General features: G+C 51.2%; 5 protein-coding genes across 5 annotated transcripts; 3 read left to right on the top strand and 2 right to left on the bottom strand.

Moving 5' to 3' along the window:
• The first annotated feature begins 154 nt into the window (after window positions 1–154).
• On the top strand, window positions 155–2,295 carry BO82DRAFT_346522 (AAA family ATPase VPS4). Its single transcript, XM_025633758.1, has 4 exons — window positions 155–781; window positions 924–1,256; window positions 1,321–1,771; window positions 1,827–2,295. The coding sequence occupies exons 1-4, from the start codon at window positions 483–485 to the stop codon at window positions 2,046–2,048; spliced, it is 1,305 nt and encodes a 434-aa protein (XP_025486867.1). The 5' UTR covers window positions 155–482; the 3' UTR covers window positions 2,049–2,295.
• Window positions 2,296–7,474: 5,179 nt separating this feature from the next.
• BO82DRAFT_295601 (putative regulatory factor Sgt1) lies at window positions 7,475–9,429 on the top strand (the record flags this gene model as incomplete). Its single annotated transcript, XM_025631870.1, has 3 exons — window positions 7,475–7,739; window positions 7,796–7,995; window positions 8,062–9,429. The coding sequence occupies 3 exons, from the start codon at window positions 7,475–7,477 to the stop codon at window positions 9,427–9,429; spliced, it is 1,833 nt and encodes a 610-aa protein (XP_025486866.1).
• A 655-nt stretch (window positions 9,430–10,084) lies between these two features.
• BO82DRAFT_358901 (AMMECR1 domain-containing protein) lies at window positions 10,085–11,773 on the top strand. The gene is made up of 2 exons (XM_025636422.1): window positions 10,085–10,979; window positions 11,055–11,773. Exons 1-2 carry the CDS (start codon window positions 10,453–10,455, stop codon window positions 11,584–11,586), a joined length of 1,059 nt encoding a protein of 352 aa, XP_025486865.1. The 5' UTR covers window positions 10,085–10,452; the 3' UTR covers window positions 11,587–11,773.
• A 244-nt stretch (window positions 11,774–12,017) lies between these two features.
• Window positions 12,018–13,492, bottom strand: BO82DRAFT_378612 (serine/threonine-protein kinase; the record flags this gene model as incomplete). The annotated part of the gene is made up of 4 exons (XM_025637636.1): window positions 12,018–12,639; window positions 12,736–13,066; window positions 13,130–13,220; window positions 13,313–13,492. The coding sequence occupies 4 exons, from the start codon at window positions 13,490–13,492 to the stop codon at window positions 12,018–12,020; spliced, it is 1,224 nt and encodes a 407-aa protein (XP_025486864.1).
• Window positions 13,493–14,187: 695 nt separating this feature from the next.
• Window positions 14,188–21,170, bottom strand: BO82DRAFT_425804 (DNA polymerase epsilon catalytic subunit POL2; the record flags this gene model as incomplete). The annotated part of the gene is made up of 3 exons (XM_025640342.1): window positions 14,188–20,319; window positions 20,367–20,506; window positions 20,569–21,170. The coding sequence occupies 3 exons, from the start codon at window positions 21,168–21,170 to the stop codon at window positions 14,378–14,380; spliced, it is 6,684 nt and encodes a 2,227-aa protein (XP_025486863.1). The 3' UTR covers window positions 14,188–14,377.
• Window positions 21,171–21,280: the final 110 nt, after the last annotated feature.

The raw sequence follows: 21,280 nt of genomic DNA, 5'->3' as shown, positions 1-21,280 counted from the left end.
GCAAAAACGGCCAGGCGGAGCGGCAGAAAACCAAAGACGGTAAACAACCAACCCACTCGGACGGTTCAGTTCAACTTGTTGCCATCTCAACTTAACCTACCCTCTCTGCTACAATTCGTTTCCCCAGGAAGACATTCAAGAAACTGACTTGGGGGTCTTGCACTGGAACTCCCCGCGATTCCAATCCTTGTGATTTATTCGCAAGACTTTATAGCTACACTGATCTCATCAAGCCAGGGCTACCTACCTACCTCCCTATCAATCAACCAATCAACCCAGCCACTCCTCGGTCTCGGTCTAGTACTGTACCTACTCTCTCCCCGCCTTTCGCCTTTCTCCGTCCTCTGTCCGTGTCCCATCCCTCCCTCCACCACCCCTTCAAAAGCCTCATTACGTAGCCGGGAGAACCAAAAAAAGAACAAAACTGCCTTCGCCTGCCAACCATCTTCCGCTCACCCCTCCCCCACTTTGTTCACATAGCCATGAGCAACACCGACTTCCTCGGCCGGGCAATCGACACCGTCAAAAAGGCCATCGAGAACGACAATGAGGGCGAATATGAGAAGGCCTATCAGCTCTACTACTCCGCCCTGGAGCTGTTCATGCTGGCCCTGAAATGGGAGAAGAACCCCCGCTCCAAGGAGATGATCCGCGCAAAGACCGGCGAATACATGGATCGGGCCGAGAAGCTCAAGAACCATCTCGCCTCGCAGGAGGGGCGGAAAAAGCCGAGCGCAGTGGGCGCGAATGGGAAGGTCGCGCAAGGGAGTGGGAAGGGAGGGTATGTTTTTATTCTTCTGTTTGCTTTGTTGAGAAGAAGAAGATGGAGAAACTCGTTCTTCAATGCGTTCTCTACTTCCTCCTTTAAAGTCATTTTGGGTTGGCTGGATAACTGACAATTGGTCGTTATTACTTGCAAACAGGAAAGAAGATGATGATGGCGAGGATGCCGAAGCGAAGAAGTTACGGTCCGCTCTGGCCGGCGCGATTTTGTCGGATAAACCGAACGTCAAGTGGGAGGATGTCGCAGGTTTGGAGAGCGCGAAGGAGGCCTTGAAGGAGGCGGTCATTTTGCCGATCAAGTTCCCGCATCTGTTCACGGGGAAGAGACAACCGTGGAAGGGTATCTTGCTGTATGGGCCGCCCGGTACGGGTAAATCGTATCTTGCCAAGGCGGTCGCGACGGAGGCGAACAGTACCTTCTTCAGTGTAAGTAGCAGTGACCTGGTGTCCAAGTGGATGGGTGAGAGTGAAAGGTATGGATGCTTGCTCGTGCTGTGAGACTACAAGGCTTTAGGCGCTAACGGTGCCTTTTCCCAGGCTCGTGAAGCAGCTGTTCAACATGGCCCGAGAAAACAAACCCGCCATTATCTTCATTGACGAGGTCGATGCGCTCTGCGGCCCCCGTGGAGAAGGAGAGTCCGAGGCGTCCCGTCGTATCAAGACTGAATTGCTCGTGCAGATGGACGGTGTCGGAAAAGACTCCAGGGGCGTCCTCATCCTCGGTGCGACCAACATCCCGTGGCAGTTGGATGCTGCCATTCGTCGCCGTTTCCAACGGAGAGTCCACATCAGTCTCCCAGATATCAACGCCCGCATGAAGATGTTTATGCTAGCCGTTGGCTCCACGCCGTGTGAGATGACGCAAGCCGATTATCGGACCTTGGCCGAGATGAGCGAGGGCTACTCGGGCAGTGATATCAGCATCGCGGTACAGGATGCGCTAATGCAGCCCATTCGGAAGATTCAGACCGCGACGCACTACAAGAAAGTAAACTTCACTCTGTCTTCCCACATGGTTCAGACATCCGACTAACCACGATTAGGTCATCGTCGACGGTGCAGAGAAGCTCACGCCTTGCTCACCTGGCGATCAGGGCGCCATCGAAATGACATGGACAAGCGTGGACGCAGAGAAGCTCTTGGAGCCACCATTAATCCTCAAAGACTTCATCAAGGCTGTGCGCAACTCCAGACCAACCGTCAGCCAGGAGGATCTTCAAAGAAACTCTGAATGGACGCAAGAATTCGGCAGCGAGGGTGCCTGAGCCCTTGTATCTGCCTATTAAGAACCGCCCCATCCCACTTGTCCGTCTTTAAACCATTGATCCTGATATAGAGTCAAACTTACATGGGACTTAATCTTTCTCGCTGGTTTTTGCACTGAAACGCCGATCTGATTCTCTCTGATTTTCACTACTAACCGAGTTGGATGAACGAAAGGAACGACCTATGCTTATGTGTTTCCATTTGTTTCTATACACTGTTTTTTTTTTTTTTTTTTTTTTTTTTTTTGCCTCTTGTTCTGCCGTCCTTGTGCCTCTTGCGCTGATGTTTCTCTGCAAATCCTTCTCACCATGACTTCGGTGTTAGGAGCTTTTTTTTTTTTTTCTCTCGATTCTCTTCCGATCTGAATATGTGACAAGGCGAGGCGTTACTTGATGCTGTTACTTCGAGTTAAAACACTACTTCTATTTACCATTCATCACTTCTCTTCGGGTTGCCCTCGAAGCATACCTCACGGTTGTCACCTTTGTTATTGGTACAATCAAGAAAGCATTATTGTTAGCATCTTCTGTTGATGAAACCCGGTCTTTGAACCTTGGCAGTTAAACGACGGGTTAAGCGAAACTCGTATCCAGGCTATAAAAACTCATCGCAGATGTATATGCATTCATTCGGCTGGGGGGTTCGTAGCCTAAGACGCACCAACAGCTCGGGTACAGTCTAGGAATGTAAAAGGGTGTAGTTCCATGCACTGAGTCGAAATCAATCAGGCTATTCAAACGAAATCATCCGTCCATCCATCCATCCATCCCAAGGCAAAGAGAAGAACAAGAAAGAAGCCAGAGAGGCACGAAAGCAACGAAAAACGCCATATGAGACCACACAAAAGGCTCATGATACCAGAAAAACACAAACACGTCGGGGAATCTTCTTATCATCAAAGGTGCCGAAATTTCCGGGGGGCAAAGCAAAAGTGAGAACATATGACGGACGCTCTTGACTGGATGTTGAAACTGAACCAAGTCACATACAAAAAAAGCGCGAGTGCAAGTACGAGCAAGGGAGAGGGGGATGAGAAAGATAAAGCATCTATGCAAAATGTTGTTGCCGGAAGGTGGCAGAGTTGACAGGCTGGCTCCGTTCACGACGGGGCTTGAATTTGAGTAACTGTTTCGTCAGTATTTGTTCGACGACTCTCTTCTCTTCACGACCTCGTTCTTGGCCCGTTTCAACCCTTCGCCAATCTTCTTGGTTTTCTTCCAGTCCTGGCTCATTCGTCGCATGCGGACGATGGCTTTGACCATGGAGATGGCGGTCTTGAGTTTCGCCTGTGGGGTCCGGTGGGGGGTGCGGTCTCGGGGCTTGACGCCCATGTCTGAGATCATGCGCAGGTCGGCTTCGTTGCTACAGTGATGCGAAACGATAGAAAGTCAGTTATCTTGTGGCGAGGACTGATCCGTGAAGATGAAAGGGAAGTATACGTACCATGCAACCCGGACGCGCTCGCCCAGCTCCATCAATCCCTTACTCCAAGCCAGATCGCGACGGAATTTCTCCTCTCGCTTTAGACGAGCACGGAGCCAAATGATCTCCTTGCCGAGACCCAGAATTTCCTTGTCGTGTCGTGTCTTGCTGTCGGTTCTGGTTCCCAGCTTCTCCACAAGCTGGTCGTAACGATCCTGCAGAGCCTCGAGTTCCTTGAGAGACGTTTCGGCTCTACGCGCGCAGAACGACCGCTCATCGCGGATTCGGCGCATTTGGGACTTGAGCTCGTTGAGGCGGGCATCACGCTCCGAGACCTTGAGGGCGAGAGCTTCGGCCTCGAGTGTGGATGATTTGAGTAGTTCATGGAGGTCCCGTTGATCTTCTTCTCTCATGGCAGCTCGCTCCAGCTCGCGGTTCTTCTGCTTCACTTCCTTGAGCGCTCGGTGTGCCTCGGACAGTTGCTTCCGCATGTTGCGGAGTTCATCATGGAGCTTGTTTGAGGGTGACGATGAGGGTGATCGGGTTTCGAACTTGTTCATCAAGAATTCATGCAGTTCCCTCTCGAGCTCGGAAATTCTTGCCTTGTAGGCCCGTACGGACGATTTCTGCTCGGCTTCCCGCTGGAGAAGGATCTTCTCACGTCTCCGTGCTTCGTCTAAGCCATGACGAAGCATCGAGAGGTCTGTGTGTGCAGTTGAATGCTCAAGCTCAGGCTCAGTATGCGGATGCTCATGAAGGAGTGTTTCGAGTTCCTGGATACGTCTCTCGAGACGTTGTATCTTACTTTTGGCGAGAGCAAGTTCACGTTCACTGCCCCCGGAAGTTGTAAGTAGCTTATCCTGGAGCTGGTCGATTTCTGCCAAGAGGCGGTTCTCTTCCAGCGTAGCACGCTCAATCTCAGTGCTAAGCTGCTTCTCCAATATCTCCTTCGCCTCAAAAAGCGATGACTTGTCTTCCCTAAGGCGCTTGAGCTCGGCTTCGAGACGCAGAGTCGACTTGCGCAGGTCAATCTTCTCTTTGTCGAAGCGTGTCGTGTCGTCAACCTGGTTTTGGACATGATCAAGTTGACTTTGAAGCTCATCGCGTTCAGCTTCAATCTCGGTAAAAGAAGTCCGCAAGTCGTGCAATTCCACGTGGGCATTAGCAAGCTGATCTCGAAGTCTTTGCTTTTCTGTTAACAGCTTCTGCACCTGACCGTCCTGCTCCAAGGATCCTTTCTGTGTACGACCCTTGACAAATTCCTGTTCTTCTTCCAGGTTTGCTTGCAAGACCACAATCTCATCCTCCAACGCTTGAATTTTCTCTTTGAAAGTCGTCTCTGCGCGTCGTACAAGTCTCAATTCCTCTCTGGTGGACAAGAGTTCGTTCCTCTGTTCATCAATTATCTCTCGCTTTGATGCCAGGTCGTCGTTCAATTCCTTGACCTGTCGACTCAGGACAGCCTCCGAGTCGAAGTGTCGCGTCTTCTCGCTGTCAATGACTTCTTGCAACTTCATCTCTTTTCCAGATAGCGTATGCTCCACTTGTTCGAGCTTCTCAATCGTGCGCTTGAAGCCAGCCGCCTGATCCTCAGCCCTGTCCTTCTGGAGCTGCAAGGTTCGCCTTGCGCTCTCCCATCTGTCCTGTTCAAGCGCAAATTGCCCTTCTTTGTCCTCAATTTCATGATGCAGGGCTTCGATTTCTTCTTGCTGCCTCTCGACTTCTTCCTTGTACTGAGTACGAATAATGTTCGCTTGGTCCAGCGCACGATGTCTTTCGTCCTCGACCGCTTGCTGTAGCTCTCGAATCTTGTTCTGTGCGTTGGCTAAGTCATGCTGTAGACCGCCAGATTCATCCGTTAAAGCGCTGTGTCGGGTTTGTAGCAGTTCCTTCTCATCAGACTTGCGTTGAATTTCATCCAATGCATTCTGCAATTGAGCTGCCAACTTATCACATTCCTGGCGAGAAAGGTCACGTTCCCGTCGTGCCTGTGCGATATCATTGTGAAATTTGCGCTCCTTGTCATCAAAGCTCCGCTGACCATCCCGATACTGCTCTTCGAGACGATTCTCGCTCCGGGCCTTGTTGTCGAGTTCTCTCTTGAGGGTGCTGTTCTCCTGCTGCAGACTCCGCAAGTCCTCCTCAAGCTTGTTCGCTTTCTCTTCGAGCTGACGGGTTAGTCCACTCGTGCTGATAGACTTGTTCGCCATTTCATCATGCAATTCCTGGAGGTCTTGTTGGGCTTGTTCCTTCTCCCTGACAGCCTCTAGTCCGGCGTCTCTCGCTTCCCTCGCTTCTAGCTTGGCTTGGCTTAGCGAATCTTGCAACTCTTCCATTTGCTCTTTCGCACGTTGAAGTTCTGCTTCCAGCTCAGAGAGAGCATCGCGTTCCTTGCCATCTCTATCCTTCAATTCTTCTATCTCCTCGTCACGTTCGTCGATCGTCCGGTCCTTCTGCCTTAGCGATGCTTCCAGATCCTCGATTTCATCTCGGAGTTTCTCCATCTCCCGTGATTGCTGGTCCTTTTCATCTCGCAGCTCCTCTTGGAGCTCTCTGATTTGGTTATCCCGCGCTTCCACCTCCTCCCTCATCAAGTCCATCTCGCGCTGTATTGTGTCGTCCGATTGCCTCCCTCGTGACTTTTCCTTCAGCTCCTGGAATTCGATGCGATAGGATTCGAGTTCGCGCTCGGCCTGTTGGAGGCTCTTCTTGTATCGTGCAATGTCGCGTTGCATGGTCAATTTCGAAACCTTGAGTTCGGTATTTTCCTTCAACGCTGCTTGATTGTGCGAGGGGCCCGCCTTCTCCAGTTGTTCTTGTAAAAAGTGAATTTTCAATTTCAATCCAAAATTGTCTTTCTCGAGTTGGTCAATCAGCTAAGATAGTCAGTAAAAGCTCCGTCAAGAGGGCGAAAGTCCTCTCAAGATGGAGCAATGTTACCTTTTCCTGTTCCCGCAAAGACATCATATTCTGCTGCCCGCCCATACCTCCTTCCCTGGACAGAGCCGGGAGCGGTGTGCTTTGCATGCTACTGTCCTGAGGCATCGGGGTCCGCTGCTCATCCGTCGCGTCTTCCTCATCGATATCCGTCATCTCCATCGACGGCAATCCAGGGGTGTTGACCGCGCTCAACGAGCTCGTTCGCGTATAGCCTGGCGTCTTGGAGCCATGTCTTCGCGTCATGGACACGTTCTTCAGGAAGTTGTTCTTCGTCGCGCTTCTCATCAGGGGGGTAAACTCCCCCTTCGGAATGGCCGTATTTGGGAGCCCGTGTCGACTGTTCAACGCGCTTCTGTTGGCCTTCGGGCCGGAGCCCGCCCGCGGCGTGCTGAGCTTGAAGCCCGCGGGCGAGCGTCTCGCGTTCTCCGCGCCTCCGAACCCCTTGAGCACATCGTTGTCTTTGGATGGCGTGTGGAATGAGTTTTCGACCGAGTCGAGTGCGGTTAGATTTGGTCGACCCACGCTGCGATAGCCGTTGGTGAGATAGGTCGCGTTGCCGTCCACTTCGGTGCGCGGCGTATCGATGTAGGGCCACGGCATTGTTGTCGTCGGGCCGCGAGGAACACGCGATTGTTGCAAAATTGGTCAGCTACGGTAAAATCAAAGTGAGTTCCATTCAAGGAGCGACCACCCCCGACGGCTGAACAATCATTCAGGGCGTCAAAAACACGCGACAAGGTTCTCGTGATAGGGAAGGGAAAAAAGTGGTGGGGAGCAAGATGCGACGATGCGATACGGGAGCTTGCCATGGACGTGTTTTGGGCGGTGAAGAGGACGGATACTGTATTGTTGACATCTAGCCCAATCTGGCTTGGTGTCAACGCTCTCGAGGCGTCGGGCCGGGGAATTTGCCGTTGCTTTTCTGTCCCGCCCAAGTATGAAGTCATGTCCTGCCCGTAATTTATTTCTCACTGCTAATTTTCAGCTCATTCCTAAATCACTCACAATTTAACAGCCCACATTTCGATTTCGCAACAAGTCGGCTTGGGATCCGGTTCTCAGCATGGCGCCCATGTCGGAGGAAGATCTGGAGTGGTTCAAGTCCACCTTTCGTCCCATTCCCAAGCCTGAAATTCCGGACGATACCGTTGATTATGCGCTATATCACATCCCTTCTAGCCCCGCCCCCGCTACGGTCGACGAGGTTGCAGAAACGCGAGCGCGACTGGTCGAGGTGCAAAAAACTGCTGCGGAGCTGACAAAGGACCTGTTGAAGGATTATATCTGGCAGCGCGAAAGTTTCCGGTTGGAGATCACCAAGGATAATGGTATGCGATGCCCATCCATCCATGCCTGGTGCACCCTGGTACTGATTGACTTGCAGGGGTAACATCTTTGCATGGGCGCACCAATTTTGGAGACTCCATCGAAGACGAGTGGGTTATTGTGTACATGTTGCGCGAACTGACCAAGAAGCACAAGGATGTATGGGCCAGAGTCGTGGATGGTGACGGGCAATTCCTTCTTGTGGAGGCCGCTGCCACCTTGCCTGCGTGGCTGGAACCGGACGTCGCTGAGAACAGGGTTTGTCACTGTGCTGTCGGATTCATTATACCCTTCTGGCTTTGCTAACACCTGTATCAATTCCAGGTATGGATCAACAAGGGCGAACTCGTTATCATCAAACCGAAAAATGATAAGAAGGACAGAGTCACGGAGAAATTGTCGTTTACAGATGCGAGGAAGATCATAATGGAGGAACCCGCGCGACTGACGCGCTCGACCATGATACAAGAGGAAGCATTTTATCGTCTCCGCAATTACCCTAAACAAATCGACGAGAACCTCCATTCCGCATTGGTCACCATCCCCCGCAAGGTCGCTTTCTTGCTGCATCAGAAACCCGCCTATATATCTGCGGCCGTAGAGGCCTTTTACCTCAGAGACCCGATCGCATTACGGCCATTGCGTTCGAAGGACATCAGCAGCTTCATCTTCAAGCCGGAGGACTTCGTTACGGTCAGCGTGCGCTTTACCCGGGTCGGTTACGCACAACTTAAAAGTCAAGACTTTCCCATTCCCAAGTCCTGGGCCGAGAAGTTGCCGCCGAAGGACGATCAAACAGCCTATGGACGGGCAGAAATAGGCATGAAGCTGGCTTGCGGGTTTGAAATGCTCCTCAACGACCCTCAAAACCAGGATAAAGCCACAGTGAGAGAAATGAACCTCATCCTGGAAGATCTGGACACTGGAGACGAGCAGTTACCGACAGATGAAGAGATACAAACCTGGGACCAACGGGAAGATGACGAGAAGTGGCTAGATATCAGCTTTGAGGATCTAGACCAGGAACTGAAAGGCAAGGGAAAGGGCAACGACGACGACTCGCGTGCACGGGGTGCTTTTGGTGACTCCAATGCACAGGAGAATTTGCAGCGCATCGTGGCACAGTTTGAAAAATTCCTCAATGACGACTCAGCTGGCTTCGAGGGAGCGGAATTTATCGACGACTTCAGCTCGGACGAAGATGATGTAGATGATGATGAAGATGAGCTGAGCGACGAGGGCGAAGATAAAGAAGCGTCGTTCAATGAAGAGGAGTTTTCAAGAATGATGGCGGAAATGATGGGAATGCCGTCTGGCTCAGGCCACGGCCAGAGGGGCGTATTTGGGCACCCACCGCTCAACAGAGTCCAGGAGCTGGACAATGATTCCGAAGACGACACCGAGCAGATCAAGGAGTTATCAAGACAGATGGAAGCGGAACTTCGAGGTACCGGAGTTCTTGATCTAAACCGCCGGCCTAAGGCAGCTCAAGATCAGCGGAAACTGGGGGAGGGCAAATCGGGCGAGGAAGAAGAGGATGAGATGCCAGATCTAGATGAGGGCGATTCTGATATCAACCTTGCAAAGAATCTGCTTGAGAGTCTCCATGGTCAGGCTGGTGTTGCCGGCCCGGCAGGAAACATGCTCTCTATGATGGGTCTCAAAATGCCGAAGGATGACCGCCATCACTGATTAATCGAAGTCACCAGCTTCGACTTTTAAAATGGTGAGCACTGGTGAGCAAAATCCGTCTTCACGTCTAAATGTAGACATCTGCGCCAATATTCTCACTTTGCGCGAGTGCAGGTGGCCGCAGAATGGCTGTCCTGCTTCCGGAAACAGCTGCAAGCCGAGCAGGCCTTCGCGAATACTAGTGAGTTTCGTGGTAAATGGCCATCGGAGATGATTCCTCCATGTGCCAATACACCAATACCAAAGCATAAGGAACGAGGGAACAGCTGACTCCCTCGTTGATGTTCATGCTCATCTGACCATGGACCGAAGGATCATGGAAAATATGCCTCTAGAAGTATATAGACACGAGGTTGTCATGGTGTGCAAACACATCAGCACACTGACAAGTTGAACCTCTTCATATATATTTGTAAATGTCGTGATGCTTATCGATTGACATATCTTAAATCATGCCATACTCGACTTGACGAGACTTAGTCTTATGATAGTATAATGCACTTCAAGATGCTTATTGGGTTGTAAGATCATCCATCCCATCGATGCTCAGTGACGGATAAACCCGTCCCGAATCCGCTTCTCAACAGCATCACGTGGGATAATAATGTCTTATCGGCTTGGGTGTCGTCAGCCCCGTTTTCCCCCTCTTTCTTCCCCTCTCTCCGACCCCTCTTTGGCCTTCAACGGACTCAATTCCCGGGCGTATTTGAGGTTGTGAGCTGTGCTCTACGGGCCCTCTGGCTTTTTCCATCGTTGACCGATTTACACTACGACCGCTTCGATAGCCGTCAAACATCCTAACCACTAGACCCATTAACCCGGTTCAATATCAAGCAGCCGTGTATCCCGTCAGGTCGGACGGAAGTGACAGCCGTACTCGTCACGATCTTCGATTACCAAGAAAACGAAAGAGCCACAGCCCGGCTGATCCGGCGGCGAGATCAAACAGGAGTAAAACGAACCTAGCCATTCTTACCGCAACCTCAAAGAGCCCCTCCAAGATACAAGAAAGCCCAAGGGAAGATGGCAACGCCGGCCCACTGCTACTATTGCTTCGAGAGCCTCGCAGCCTCCTATCAACGCAAGGAACCCATCGACCTGGCCTCAGTCGAGGAACTGTGGGCCCGCTATGAACAGTTCAAGAAACTCTCCGCGCTGCAGGACACCGAAGACGAGACGGACTACTCGCTCAGCATAGACGACGAGGAGGAGGAGGAACCCGCGGGTGTTGGGGCTCGGAAAATCAAGCTGCCCAGCGTGCACCGATTGCAGTCCAGTTCCAGCTCGACGACGACGCGCCCCTCATCCCTCAACTCCTCGCACTCCACGCTGACCACGTCCACCACACTGACCACCCCAGGGTCCGCCTCGCTCTCCGACACCGCCAGCGGCCGTTCGCGTCGCGAGGAGCCGCCCGAGCCCCAAGAGTACCCGCTCTTCGTCACCTGGAACACGCTCTCGCGCCACGGCCACAAGTCTCTCCGCGGGTGTATCGGGACCTTCGAGGCCCAGGAGCTGTCCGAGGGCCTGCGAGACTACGCTCTTACCTCGTATGGAAACCCACTCCCTCAAAAAAAACTTTCATTCTCGCCACATGAGAATACTGACGAAACCCTCGATAACAGTGCATTCGAAGACACCCGCTTCGCCCCCATCCCTTCCACCCTCCTCCCCTCCCTCTCCTGCTCCCTAACCCTCCTAGGCACCTTCGAACCCTGCACCAACGCCCTCGACTGGATCCTCGGCCTCCACGGCCTCCGCATCTCCTTCATCCACCGCGGCCGTCGCTACGGCGCCACCTACCTCCCCGACGTCGCCGTCGAACAAGGCTGGACCAAGGAGGAGACCGTCAAGAGCCTGATGCAAAAAGCCGGGTGGGACGACCACAGCAGCAGCAGCAGCAGCAGCAGCAACAACAACAATAGCAGCAGTGCCTCCAGGCGGTTCCTCCGGGGCGGGGCCGGCTCGAGTAATAATCATAGTAGTAACAACAGTAGTGGCAGTACGGCGGTCAAGCCGCCATGGGACCAGGTCTCGGATTTCCGGGCAGTCAAGTATCAAGGGCTGAAGGCGAGTTGTACATATGCCGAGTGGCAGGAGTGGCGGCGGTGGGTGCGGGGGCTGGGCGATGGGAGTGAGAAGTTGTTGGTTGGGTGACTTGATCCCCCCGCCCCTCCTCATGGATAGACTTACTTTTGGCTGGGATATTTGGGGTCGAATATCTAATAATGATGATGATAGTGATGATCTAATGATGTGGTTTCAACGTGAAGGGAATGGGGCGCTTCATTGTTGGCGGGGAAGGTTTTTTTGTTTTTGTTTTTTTGTGGATAGGATTAAGACATACACTTCATTTTCTTCGAGCTCAACGAAACATCGGCCGCTGAGGATAAAAGTTCGTAGTTGTCAGGCACAGATCTGGATTTTGGAACCAGTATGCATATTGGTGGGATTATATTGGTAGAATCGACCAGAGAGACATCAATATATATCAGCCAAGAAGCGAGGGAACAAGCAAGGAACAACGGAAAGAGGTATCTAGGCTATATTGAGCATCCGACAGACACAACACATGTGATTAAGTCATATCATCTCTTCGCAGATTTGCTCCACAACCCTGCCACCGTCTCCTTGACCTTACGTTCTTGGGCCCGAATCTGCTCATCCGTCTGACCACGGGCATTGCCCCGTCCGTCGATTTCCATCTCCCCATCGTGATCGGCACGGTCGCCCTGGTGATGGGGATGATACTGCTGTTCCTCGTAGACGTCGTTCCCGACGACACGCTCGGGCTTGGGATCGACGCTCATAACGCCGTCCATCATGAGCCCTCCTCCCTCGCGGAGCTTGTTGATGGCCCGCACCGTGTCGATGGCCTTGTGAAGCGTGCGTCGTGCGTTGAAGTTCTTTTTCAAAGTCGGCAGGAGATCCTCGCCCGAGCCGAACTTGTCGACGTCTGTGTCGTAGGGCGGGTTGACCCAGGCATGTTGCAGGGCGGCGTGAGCCGTCATTCGCGCGGCGGGGTCGATGGTCAGGCAGCGTTTAATGAAGTCGCGCGCCTCGGGCGAGACGCCGCGCCAGTACTCAAGAGGCGTGAAGGAATAGTCGGCTGCAAGGATGGCCTGCATCTCTTCCAGGTTGGAGTCGCGGTCGAAGGGGGTATAGCCGCAGAGTAAGAAGTAGGTGATGACACCAATGGCCCAGATATCTCTGCATAAGGCAACTGGTCAGATACTTTTGGTATGAAGATGGATAAGTGCAGGGTGCCCGGGATGAGAATCTTTCCCCCGACTGTAAAAGACGTACACTGGTTTTCCATGGCCGCTTTTCTTGAAGATCTCGGGTGCCATATACCCAGGCGTACCGCATGTCGTGGTGAGAACGTGGAACTGCTCCTCGTCCATGATCCGGGACAGGCCAAAGTCTGCAATTAACAGATCTGCGTTGTCCTCGGGAGTCCGGAACAGGAGGTTTTCTGGCTTGAGATCGCGATGAACGATGCCATGGTCATGTAAATACGCAACCGCAGACAAGATCGCACGGATGAGATCCGCTGCGTCGGATTCGTAGTAGCTTCCTTTTCGACAGATACGGTCGAAGAGCTCTCCACCGAGCGCAAGGTCAGTAACCAGGTAAACTGAAGAATAGATTAGCGTCCAAGCCCTGCGCTTTTCGAACCCAGTGCTAGGGGATAACACACGATTGTTCATGGTCTCAAAATAGTCAACCAGGGTCAGTATGTTTTGGTGACCCATCGATACTCTCTTTAGCACTGCGATCTCATTCCGGACCTGTCAAGGTGCATAGATCGCCCATACTATTAGCCTCTGTGCGATCGTATTTGTGCATCCCCATCTGGCGGTGCTTGTTCAAGAAGAATTACCATGTGCTCGCGCCCAGCCATCAGGCGTTTATTGATCACCTTCGCCGCATAGTAACGGCCCGTATCGATATGCACGCATTCCTTAACCACAGAATAGGAACCGGCGCCTAGCGTCTTGCCAGTCTTGTACCGACAAGGTTGGACCTTGGGGCGCTGGGTTGTTTGCGCTGGTGATGCCATGGATCCAGACCAATGTAGAAATCTGATGGATGTATAGAGTCGATAGAAGAGGGCAATAGAGGCAAGGAACGACAACAGCCGCTCAGCGGAGACAGCGAGGAGGAGAAAGTGAGCTGATAAGTAAAGTGCCTGTGAAACGCGGCCCCGCAGTCAGCTTAAAGTGAACGGAGAACAGCAGCAGCAACAACACAACGGCGACCCTGAAGAAACGGCTGGATATGGGAAGATCGGCGTACAGTGGGAACAGACTTCCGAGCTCTCGTCCGAGCAGGGAGATGTTGCTATCCGTTTGGGAAAAGGGGGAGAGAAGAGGGAGGGACTGCTTCGTCCTATCGCGATCGGCTTGGGTGGTGGGGAGTGCATCCGACTGCGGGGTCCGCGGTGGAAACTTGGCCACTGACGGGTCAGGTACTCGAGTACTCGAGTACGATTGTATGAATTGACTGAAAAAGGGGTAATTATGAATCCGTGTATCCGTGTGTCTAGGTAGGTAGTCTAAATGTTAAAGAAGAAAAGAAGCAGCTGTCGGAAGTCGGATGTGATCGAGGTTGTGAGGTCGATCGAGCATTCGACTGCGGATTACCTTACACCTTACCTTATCCTTTTGAGTCGAGTTCAGTTAGTTGTTTGGATGGCGCACGTGCAACCCTACACTACAGTACAAATCGCATGGAAAACAACCAGAGAACATTTAGCCACAATCCAGTACTATGTATGCACTTGATCTATAACTATATACACAAAAGCTCATGCGCAAGGCTATGCTAACCGCCCCTTGAACGCCAAGGTATCCAAAGCTATTGTCCCATCCTATCAGAATTTACCAAACAGGGTATTGTCGCCAACAAACCTAACGCTTAGCACAAAGACCCAACCTGAACCATACTACATCTGTTCTAGAACTTCCCCCACGACAGTCTCCAGCAGCTTGAGGTTGTGGAACTTCGCAACACTATCGAGGAGTCGTAGCTTCTTCTCAATCTCTGCGCGGTTCATCGTTTCCACCCACACCCCGCTGCACGAACAATGCTCCATGAAATCACTGATCTTCAATCCCCCACACTTGGAGCATTTGAGGTCCTGAGTTTGCCAGCCAACAATAAATCCTTGCACCTGACCAATGAGGGTCTCCTCCTGGGCGAGCCGGTCATACTCGCTTTGACAAAAGGGACAGCGCCAAGGTTTCACCGCAGATTTATTCGACTCCGTGCCAGGATCAGGAAGCACATCTTCATCTCGGCACAGGTCCAGGTCTCTAATCAGACAACAGGCGTTGCAGGTGAGCTCAGGGAGTTTCAAGCTTGCTCCGGGGTTCTCGAATCGACCCTCTTTGCTGAATTCACGAATCTCGAACAGCGCAAGTAGCTCCCGACGCAGCAGTCGTGTCTCCATTGTGGTTGTCTTGGAAAGACTGAGTACCTGCATCAGCAGCTTGACCAATTCCAGAACTGGGTTGCGTTTCTCGTCATTGGGGTTCGAAAGCACACCAGGAAGGACAGGGAAAGCATAGTCGGATGCCAGCTCCGGGTGTAGCAATTCATCCCGCTGTCGGCGAATTAGACCTGTGATCTGTTTCTTCAACGGTTTAGAAAACTTCTCGGCGAGAATAGCCGAGATCTCTTCACTTTCTTCATCGCTGGGGCGCCCGATGGGTATCTGCGTCATTCGAGGAGTCGATGAGTCGTTATCAGGGCGTTTCAGACCGTGCATCAATTCGATATATTCAACCACCCAGTCATGGAAGATAGTTTGCATGGGTGTGGGTAGGAAGCGACTAAGCTGCCAATGCATGACCGTCTCCAATGGCTGCTCGTCGGACTCGGCCACTTCCTGACATCCTTTGCCACCATAATTGTATTCATCGTACCAGAGTAAATAGTCCCAGTATTCCTTGATCTCGAGGTCGATGAAGTGGAAGGACGGATTAGCCCGGATGGACTTTAGGACGTACTGGCTGAATGCATATGCGTTGCCGACTTCCGTCTTGGTGGTGTGGAGTAGAAGGCGAGTGGAGCTTGCGAAGATGATGTTTGCACCCACCCGTCGAAATTCGGCCATCAGTCTCTGGAACGATTTCCTTGACAACATGCGCACATAATGGTGCAATGATTGATCATATAGACAGGAAGCAGGACTTTCCACCCATCGAATCAGATGCTGCACCATGATATCGGCCATACTGTTTCCATCACAAGCCTCAGTCCACCAGTTCTTCACCATTTCCCGCAGAACAACGGCTCCGGCTGAAGTGAATGCCTTCTCTGAGTAAAGCACCCCTCCATTTGCGTCAGCTGATGTGCCAGATGATGCCAGCAGTGTATCTGCTCCCTCCATTTCGTTGATGATGGATGAGGTCAGAATCGTGTTGATGGCGAGGTTGCGCACTTCAAGCTCGATACACACAGTTGTATATGCGTTCGGCATATTTACGGACGGCATTGGAACTTTTTCCAGAGGGCCTGTTATGTCGTCTTTCTCATAGCCGGCATGGTCAGGCCTGGGGTTTGAGGACCACCAAAGCACAACGTTATTCTGTTGAAGACGCCTGGCATAGGAGATATCGATCATGAAGCGAGGATCATCATTCTCCAGATTGCAGAGAGGAACATCACCGTACCTGGCGAGCAAGGTCATATGCTGCACCCAAGCAGAGAGATAAAGATAATGTGTAACCAAGCGCCGGGCAACAAAAGTCTGCCAACCTAAGGGCGGAAGTTCCATGTCTGAAACCTCGGGCTTCACAGGTAAAATAGGGTAATCCTTCAATATGGGCACGTCGTGACACAGACGGCTTCTTTGATGAGACTGAATGACCATGATGGCAGGCTGAGTCTCTTCGGATCTCAGTTTCTTGATCAGATCTCCCACCTCCAAATGAGCTTTCCTTCTTGTGGTCACCTGCGTGGTCTTGAAATGAAGCTTCTCCTGATACTCGAAAGCAGTTTGTGTGTCGTCCGCAGATAAGTTCTGCAGTCTGCGCGCACGAAGTTCCGCGTAAATCTTATCGACGTTTGGAAGGCCTTGGACGTCCCGGGTACGATTAAGAATCACGATGTGAGCCTCGTTCTTTGTCGTGGAGAAAATAGCAAATATGTGCCTGTCACCAGAGGCAACATGATAAAGATAGTGGTAGGCCATGGGAGCGTCTAGCAGATAAGGATGATCGGTATTCGTACGACAGAGAGTTGAGAGGTCAAATCCCTTGTCCAAGCCTTCTCCGAGAACGCCTCGCTGTTCCTCATCAAATGTGCAAATACTGCCGAGTTTGAGGACGGCACGAACGGTGAGAGGAATGCTCCTTTCATAAACACCTTCGACACTGGGGTGTTGCAGAAGGATATCGATCTTGTTGGCTTCGCGAATGTATGTCTCCTCCGATAATGTCAACTTGAACAAATGAACTGACGGATGTCCATTTGGTAGTGTATGGTTGACTTTCTCAACTTCACAGTCAGGGACATCCACATCCGGAAGAGAATCTTGTTTCAGGTTGACGTATATTTTTCGGGGAACCTTAACAGTGAGTGCGTGGACTTTGCGATCGATCAGGACAAATGCTCGCACGATGCCAGGCCGTGATGTTTCAGCAAGCTGTAAGACCTGCCATGTATTGATATACAATAGCTCCGCCTGGTTGCGGAAAAGATTGCTCAAGGAATCGGTAGCAACATTGACCCTCTCTCCGAACAGCTGACGACGACGGATCCGAGCCTGTTTTTGGATTTTCCATTTCTGCTTCTGATACTTCAGGAATCCAACGTAATCATCTGTGATCGATGGCATCTTGGCTGGTAAAGTAGCAAACGGATCGAGGGAGGTCTTGGGAAGACCTTCTGGGTGCTTTCTTTTTTGAGAAACCTTGCTTTCAGGTGACGATTTCGACTTCTGTGTGGAGTTGCCAATCACCTCATCCAGGTCACCAGCATGTTGGACGCGATGGTCAAGGATGTTTGTGGAGATGTCTGTCAATGGGGTCTTCTCTGACCGGGTGAACATATCCGTCATTTTCGTTTGCTTGAATTTGTCATCCTTCTGATTGATCCGCCTCTGCAGCCAGTCCGGATGTGCCACTCTGGGCACAGGGTTTCGAATCTTTTGTAGGGCAGCTGGGATAGTGATGAGCTTCTGCACCACAGAGCCCAGGCGCTCGAGATAGTAATCCCAGTCAATGACAGTTCGAGGATCCATATCACCAGGGTCATCTTTCAGCCACTTTCGTAAGAAGAAGCGTTTGACACTTTCCTCGGCTGAGAAAATGGCCACAGGAATGGCTCGCTCAGTTACAGGAGTGTTCCTTGGCCTCGAAGAAATGATATACTTGCAGTTCAAGCCCTTATCTTTGACCATTTGTTCTCCCAAGAATTCTGCAAGGCGCCGAGCGGTTGTAATAGATGTCGACTTCTGGTTCCCATATTCCTCGAGCGTCTTGGTCATGCTTCTGTTCTCAGAAATGAGCTCAATCAGTTCCTCATCAGCCAGAGTCGCACCATGCTCGTACAGCACGTCTAACCACCGATCAGCCACTTTTGCTACTGCAGCGTAAGTCTCGGTAAGCGTAGACCCTTCTAAAAAGAAGCGGAAAATCTGGGTCTGGAAAATCTTGATGAGCTTCAGCTCTCCTCGACGCTTGACCTCGAAACCCTTCAGTTCCGCCAGAGACCCGTCATGATTGAAAACAGCATAACGTTTCTTCAAGTTCTTATCTTCCTCCTTGGAAGTGGGCAGAATCATCGCTCTGTACGGCCCGTCAACCTCAAAGAAGATAGAGTTGTCGCTGTGGGTTTCATATCTGAATGAAGCTGGGTCGACAAGAGTCTGATATTGGTGGTTGGTGTAGCTTCCGTGCACAAGGTGGTTGAGCATGACACAGGGATAGGAGATACCAAGCTTTTTGCCGTTTTTTAAAGTGAAGGTGAAGTTCTCGGGAAACGAACCAGGAAGCATACACCAGATACCGTCAGTATCGAGCTCAAGAGGGCGACCGATACGTTCAACCAACTCTCGTGCCATCTGAATAATGCGAGCTCCGGTCAAACATGTCACGCCAGCCATTTCCATGGAATACCATCGAGAACCCTTTCTCATCACATAACCGTAGAAACTGTTTAGAATGACTTTGTGGGCGAGCTGCAGGGAGTCGTACAAGATAATCATCTTCTTCGCCTCATCGATTTCTGCAGCCGATGCACCAGATGATTTCAGGGCCTCAGTCTTGCCTTTCCAAACCTTCTGCTTCCCCTTGAAGTCATATCTTCGATCACGGAAACTGCGAACAGTGTCGACATAGAACGGATTCTCCCGCTGACAAATGATAGCCTCTCTGACTATCGTCTTGCTATCGTGAATCTTGTGATAGATCTTCTTACTGTAATCCTGCAGTCTCTTTTTGACGATACCGGCTTGCTCTTCAATACTCAAGTCACCAAACATCCTCATTGGGCTATTTTTATATCTTCCGGGGAACTTCTCGTTCGAAACTGCATGGCGAATCATGTTGTACTCGTCGCGTTTGGCAGGAAGAAATTCACCTCTCCAAGCCCATGGCATTCGTCTGTCGCAGGTCTTGCCGGGCCGGTTGAAATCACAAGCGGCACAGTTGGACTCTTCAATCATGGAGTCTGGTTGCAGCCGGTTTGTGATCATGATGTTCGGATACATGGAAGCCACATCCAAGTGGTAAATGAAAGGAACCTCATCCCTATGCGGCTTCTCTTTGAGGGCCATCAACTTATCAGAAATCTGTTTCTTGACCTCGTCGTAATTGGTGACATCATCCATTGATTTCTTCTCTTCGACCTCGATGCTAAATTTCAGAGCCGCATCGAGATCACGGAGAAGTTCATCCACAGCAGCCGGGTCTACCTTGAAGGTAACTGGTATGTCGCTTCGGAAAACACCAGCCTCAATACTTTCGACGTGCCCTCCAACATAAGTCTCCGACTCGAGCAGATGGCCTTCATAGAAAGCTTCTGAGGGATCTTTATGCTTGTTGGGTAGGACGATATTGCCCTGGTATGCTTGCACCATCAGAAGCATTTCGCAAAGCGTTCCAGTTCCCTTCCTCAGAGTGTCGTCTGGATTCAAAGGCAGAATTGTGCAAAGGGAGAAGATGAAAGGGTGGACATATTTCATATACAAGTAGTATGTTGCGACGGCATCGGACACCGAGTACTCCGCCAAAGTCTGCGGGCGCTCACTGGCGTACGGAGTCATCAATTCTGGATCTAGCTCGTCAGGATCGTATCCAAGCTTCGCGACGGTGACAGCTTTCAAGCCACGACTTCCTTGAGGAAGATAACTGTCACGATTGACCCAAGCGAAGCAGTCCATGTGCACACAGTGGTCGGCCTGGTAGATATCCTCGCTGTTCTTTCGGAAGCCAATCTCTTTGTACATATCGATGCCCAACACGCTAGCTCGTGCTTCGACGAAGGGCCAGTCGAAGAAGTCACCGTTGTAAGTGGCAATGACCGTCGGCTTCGCCTCTTTGATATGCTCAAAAAACCTTTCGATGACACTCCGTTCGTCTGGCTCGTTGAAGATTATGAATGGCCCGTTGTATTCGGCTTTTGGCGTGTATTCGAAGTCGTTGATGTCCTCAGACACAATTTCACGATTTGTGATAAGGAACCCTTGGCCATCAATCATATAAGATATCATCATGATCTGATCAATCACGGAATCCGGGAACTTGAGAGGTAATTTGGTTGTTTCGATATCGAACGCGAGAATGACAGGATCGGCACGAGTAAGTCGCTCTTCTATACAGCTCAGTGAGATAACTCCGTGTTTCGACTCGACCGTGTACCACTTTCCTATACGAATGTCTACGAAAAATTAGCCGGAAGACCTTGAAGGAGCAGAAGCGACCTACCTTTATCGATAGAAACTCGGACATGGTATGGGACATCATATTCCCTAATATCAACAATAAAATCGCTCGCGTTAATGGTGGCATTAGATCGTGACTCGTTAATTAGTTCATCATCGAAGAGGTCGAAGCCAGCATTTCCGCTTCAATAACTCAGTTAGTCTAAATGACCATAGACTCCCTGGGTTCCAAACTATACCTTGACATCTCCACATAAGCATCCATCGCTGTTGCATTCTTCTTGTTCTTCTCCGCCAGAGGCAAGATGGTCCTTCGTACTTCCAGCAAGTGGCTGACATTGGCGAAGCTCAGTTGAAGATAGTTCCGGCGGTGCCCAAGGAGATGATTCGGCAACGAAAGGTCCTCCTTCTCCACACGAATCACCTTCTTCACGAGCCCCTCGAACATTCTGCGACACCACTCCTCGACCTCCGTTTCGTGACCTTTCTTCACGGCAATTAAGAAATAGGGGTCGTATTCGACTGTCGCTTTGAAGCTGGTGCCACCATCCTCGAGGAAGTAGTAATCAACACCAGCGCGTCCACCGGGGACATTCGGATCCTGGATCGATGTGCTGTGCATGTTGATGAGCCATCCCACTCGCTTCTCACCGGCTTCGAAGCGCGGAAAGCCCAAGGACTCGTCAATGCTGTTCGCCAGCCGGATGGCCTCGAATTTCTCATCTTGAGACGTAGCTTCTGTCGATCTAAGGGATGCGAACTCGATGGTCTTCGTTCGTCTCGGGTTAAACGAAGCTGTACCAGATCTAAACTTGTTGCCGAATTTGCTAGGTTTTCTTGAAGGCATTGCGACGATGTGCCCACCGGCCGGACCTGAGGATCACTGCAAGACTCGGAGATGATGTCGATAGAACATGGAAAAGAAAAATAAAGGTTTATGTTTCAACAAGGAACAAG

Source organism: Aspergillus uvarum (genome assembly GCF_003184745.1).
Source record: "Aspergillus uvarum CBS 121591 unplaced genomic scaffold BO82scaffold_80, whole genome shotgun sequence".
In the NCBI taxonomy this organism is placed as follows: domain Eukaryota; kingdom Fungi; phylum Ascomycota; class Eurotiomycetes; order Eurotiales; family Aspergillaceae; genus Aspergillus; species Aspergillus uvarum.
This window is presented reverse-complemented; position numbering and strand designations above follow the sequence as displayed.

Excerpts from the sequence above, each read along its gene's own strand:
- BO82DRAFT_346522 (XM_025633758.1), top strand. The coding sequence starts at position 483 with ATGAGCAACACCGACTTCCTCGGCCGGGCAATCGACACCGTCAAAAAG. Across the intron at positions 1,257-1,320 it reads TGGATGGGTGAGAGTGAAAG|GCTCGTGAAGCAGCTGTTCA; the intron begins GTATGGATGCTT and ends GCCTTTTCCCAG. Across the intron at positions 1,772-1,826 it reads CCGCGACGCACTACAAGAAA|GTCATCGTCGACGGTGCAGA; the intron begins GTAAACTTCACT and ends AACCACGATTAG.
- BO82DRAFT_358901 (XM_025636422.1), top strand. The coding sequence starts at position 10,453 with ATGGCAACGCCGGCCCACTGCTACTATTGCTTCGAGAGCCTCGCAGCC. Across the intron at positions 10,980-11,054 it reads CGAGACTACGCTCTTACCTC|TGCATTCGAAGACACCCGCT; the intron begins GTATGGAAACCC and ends CCTCGATAACAG.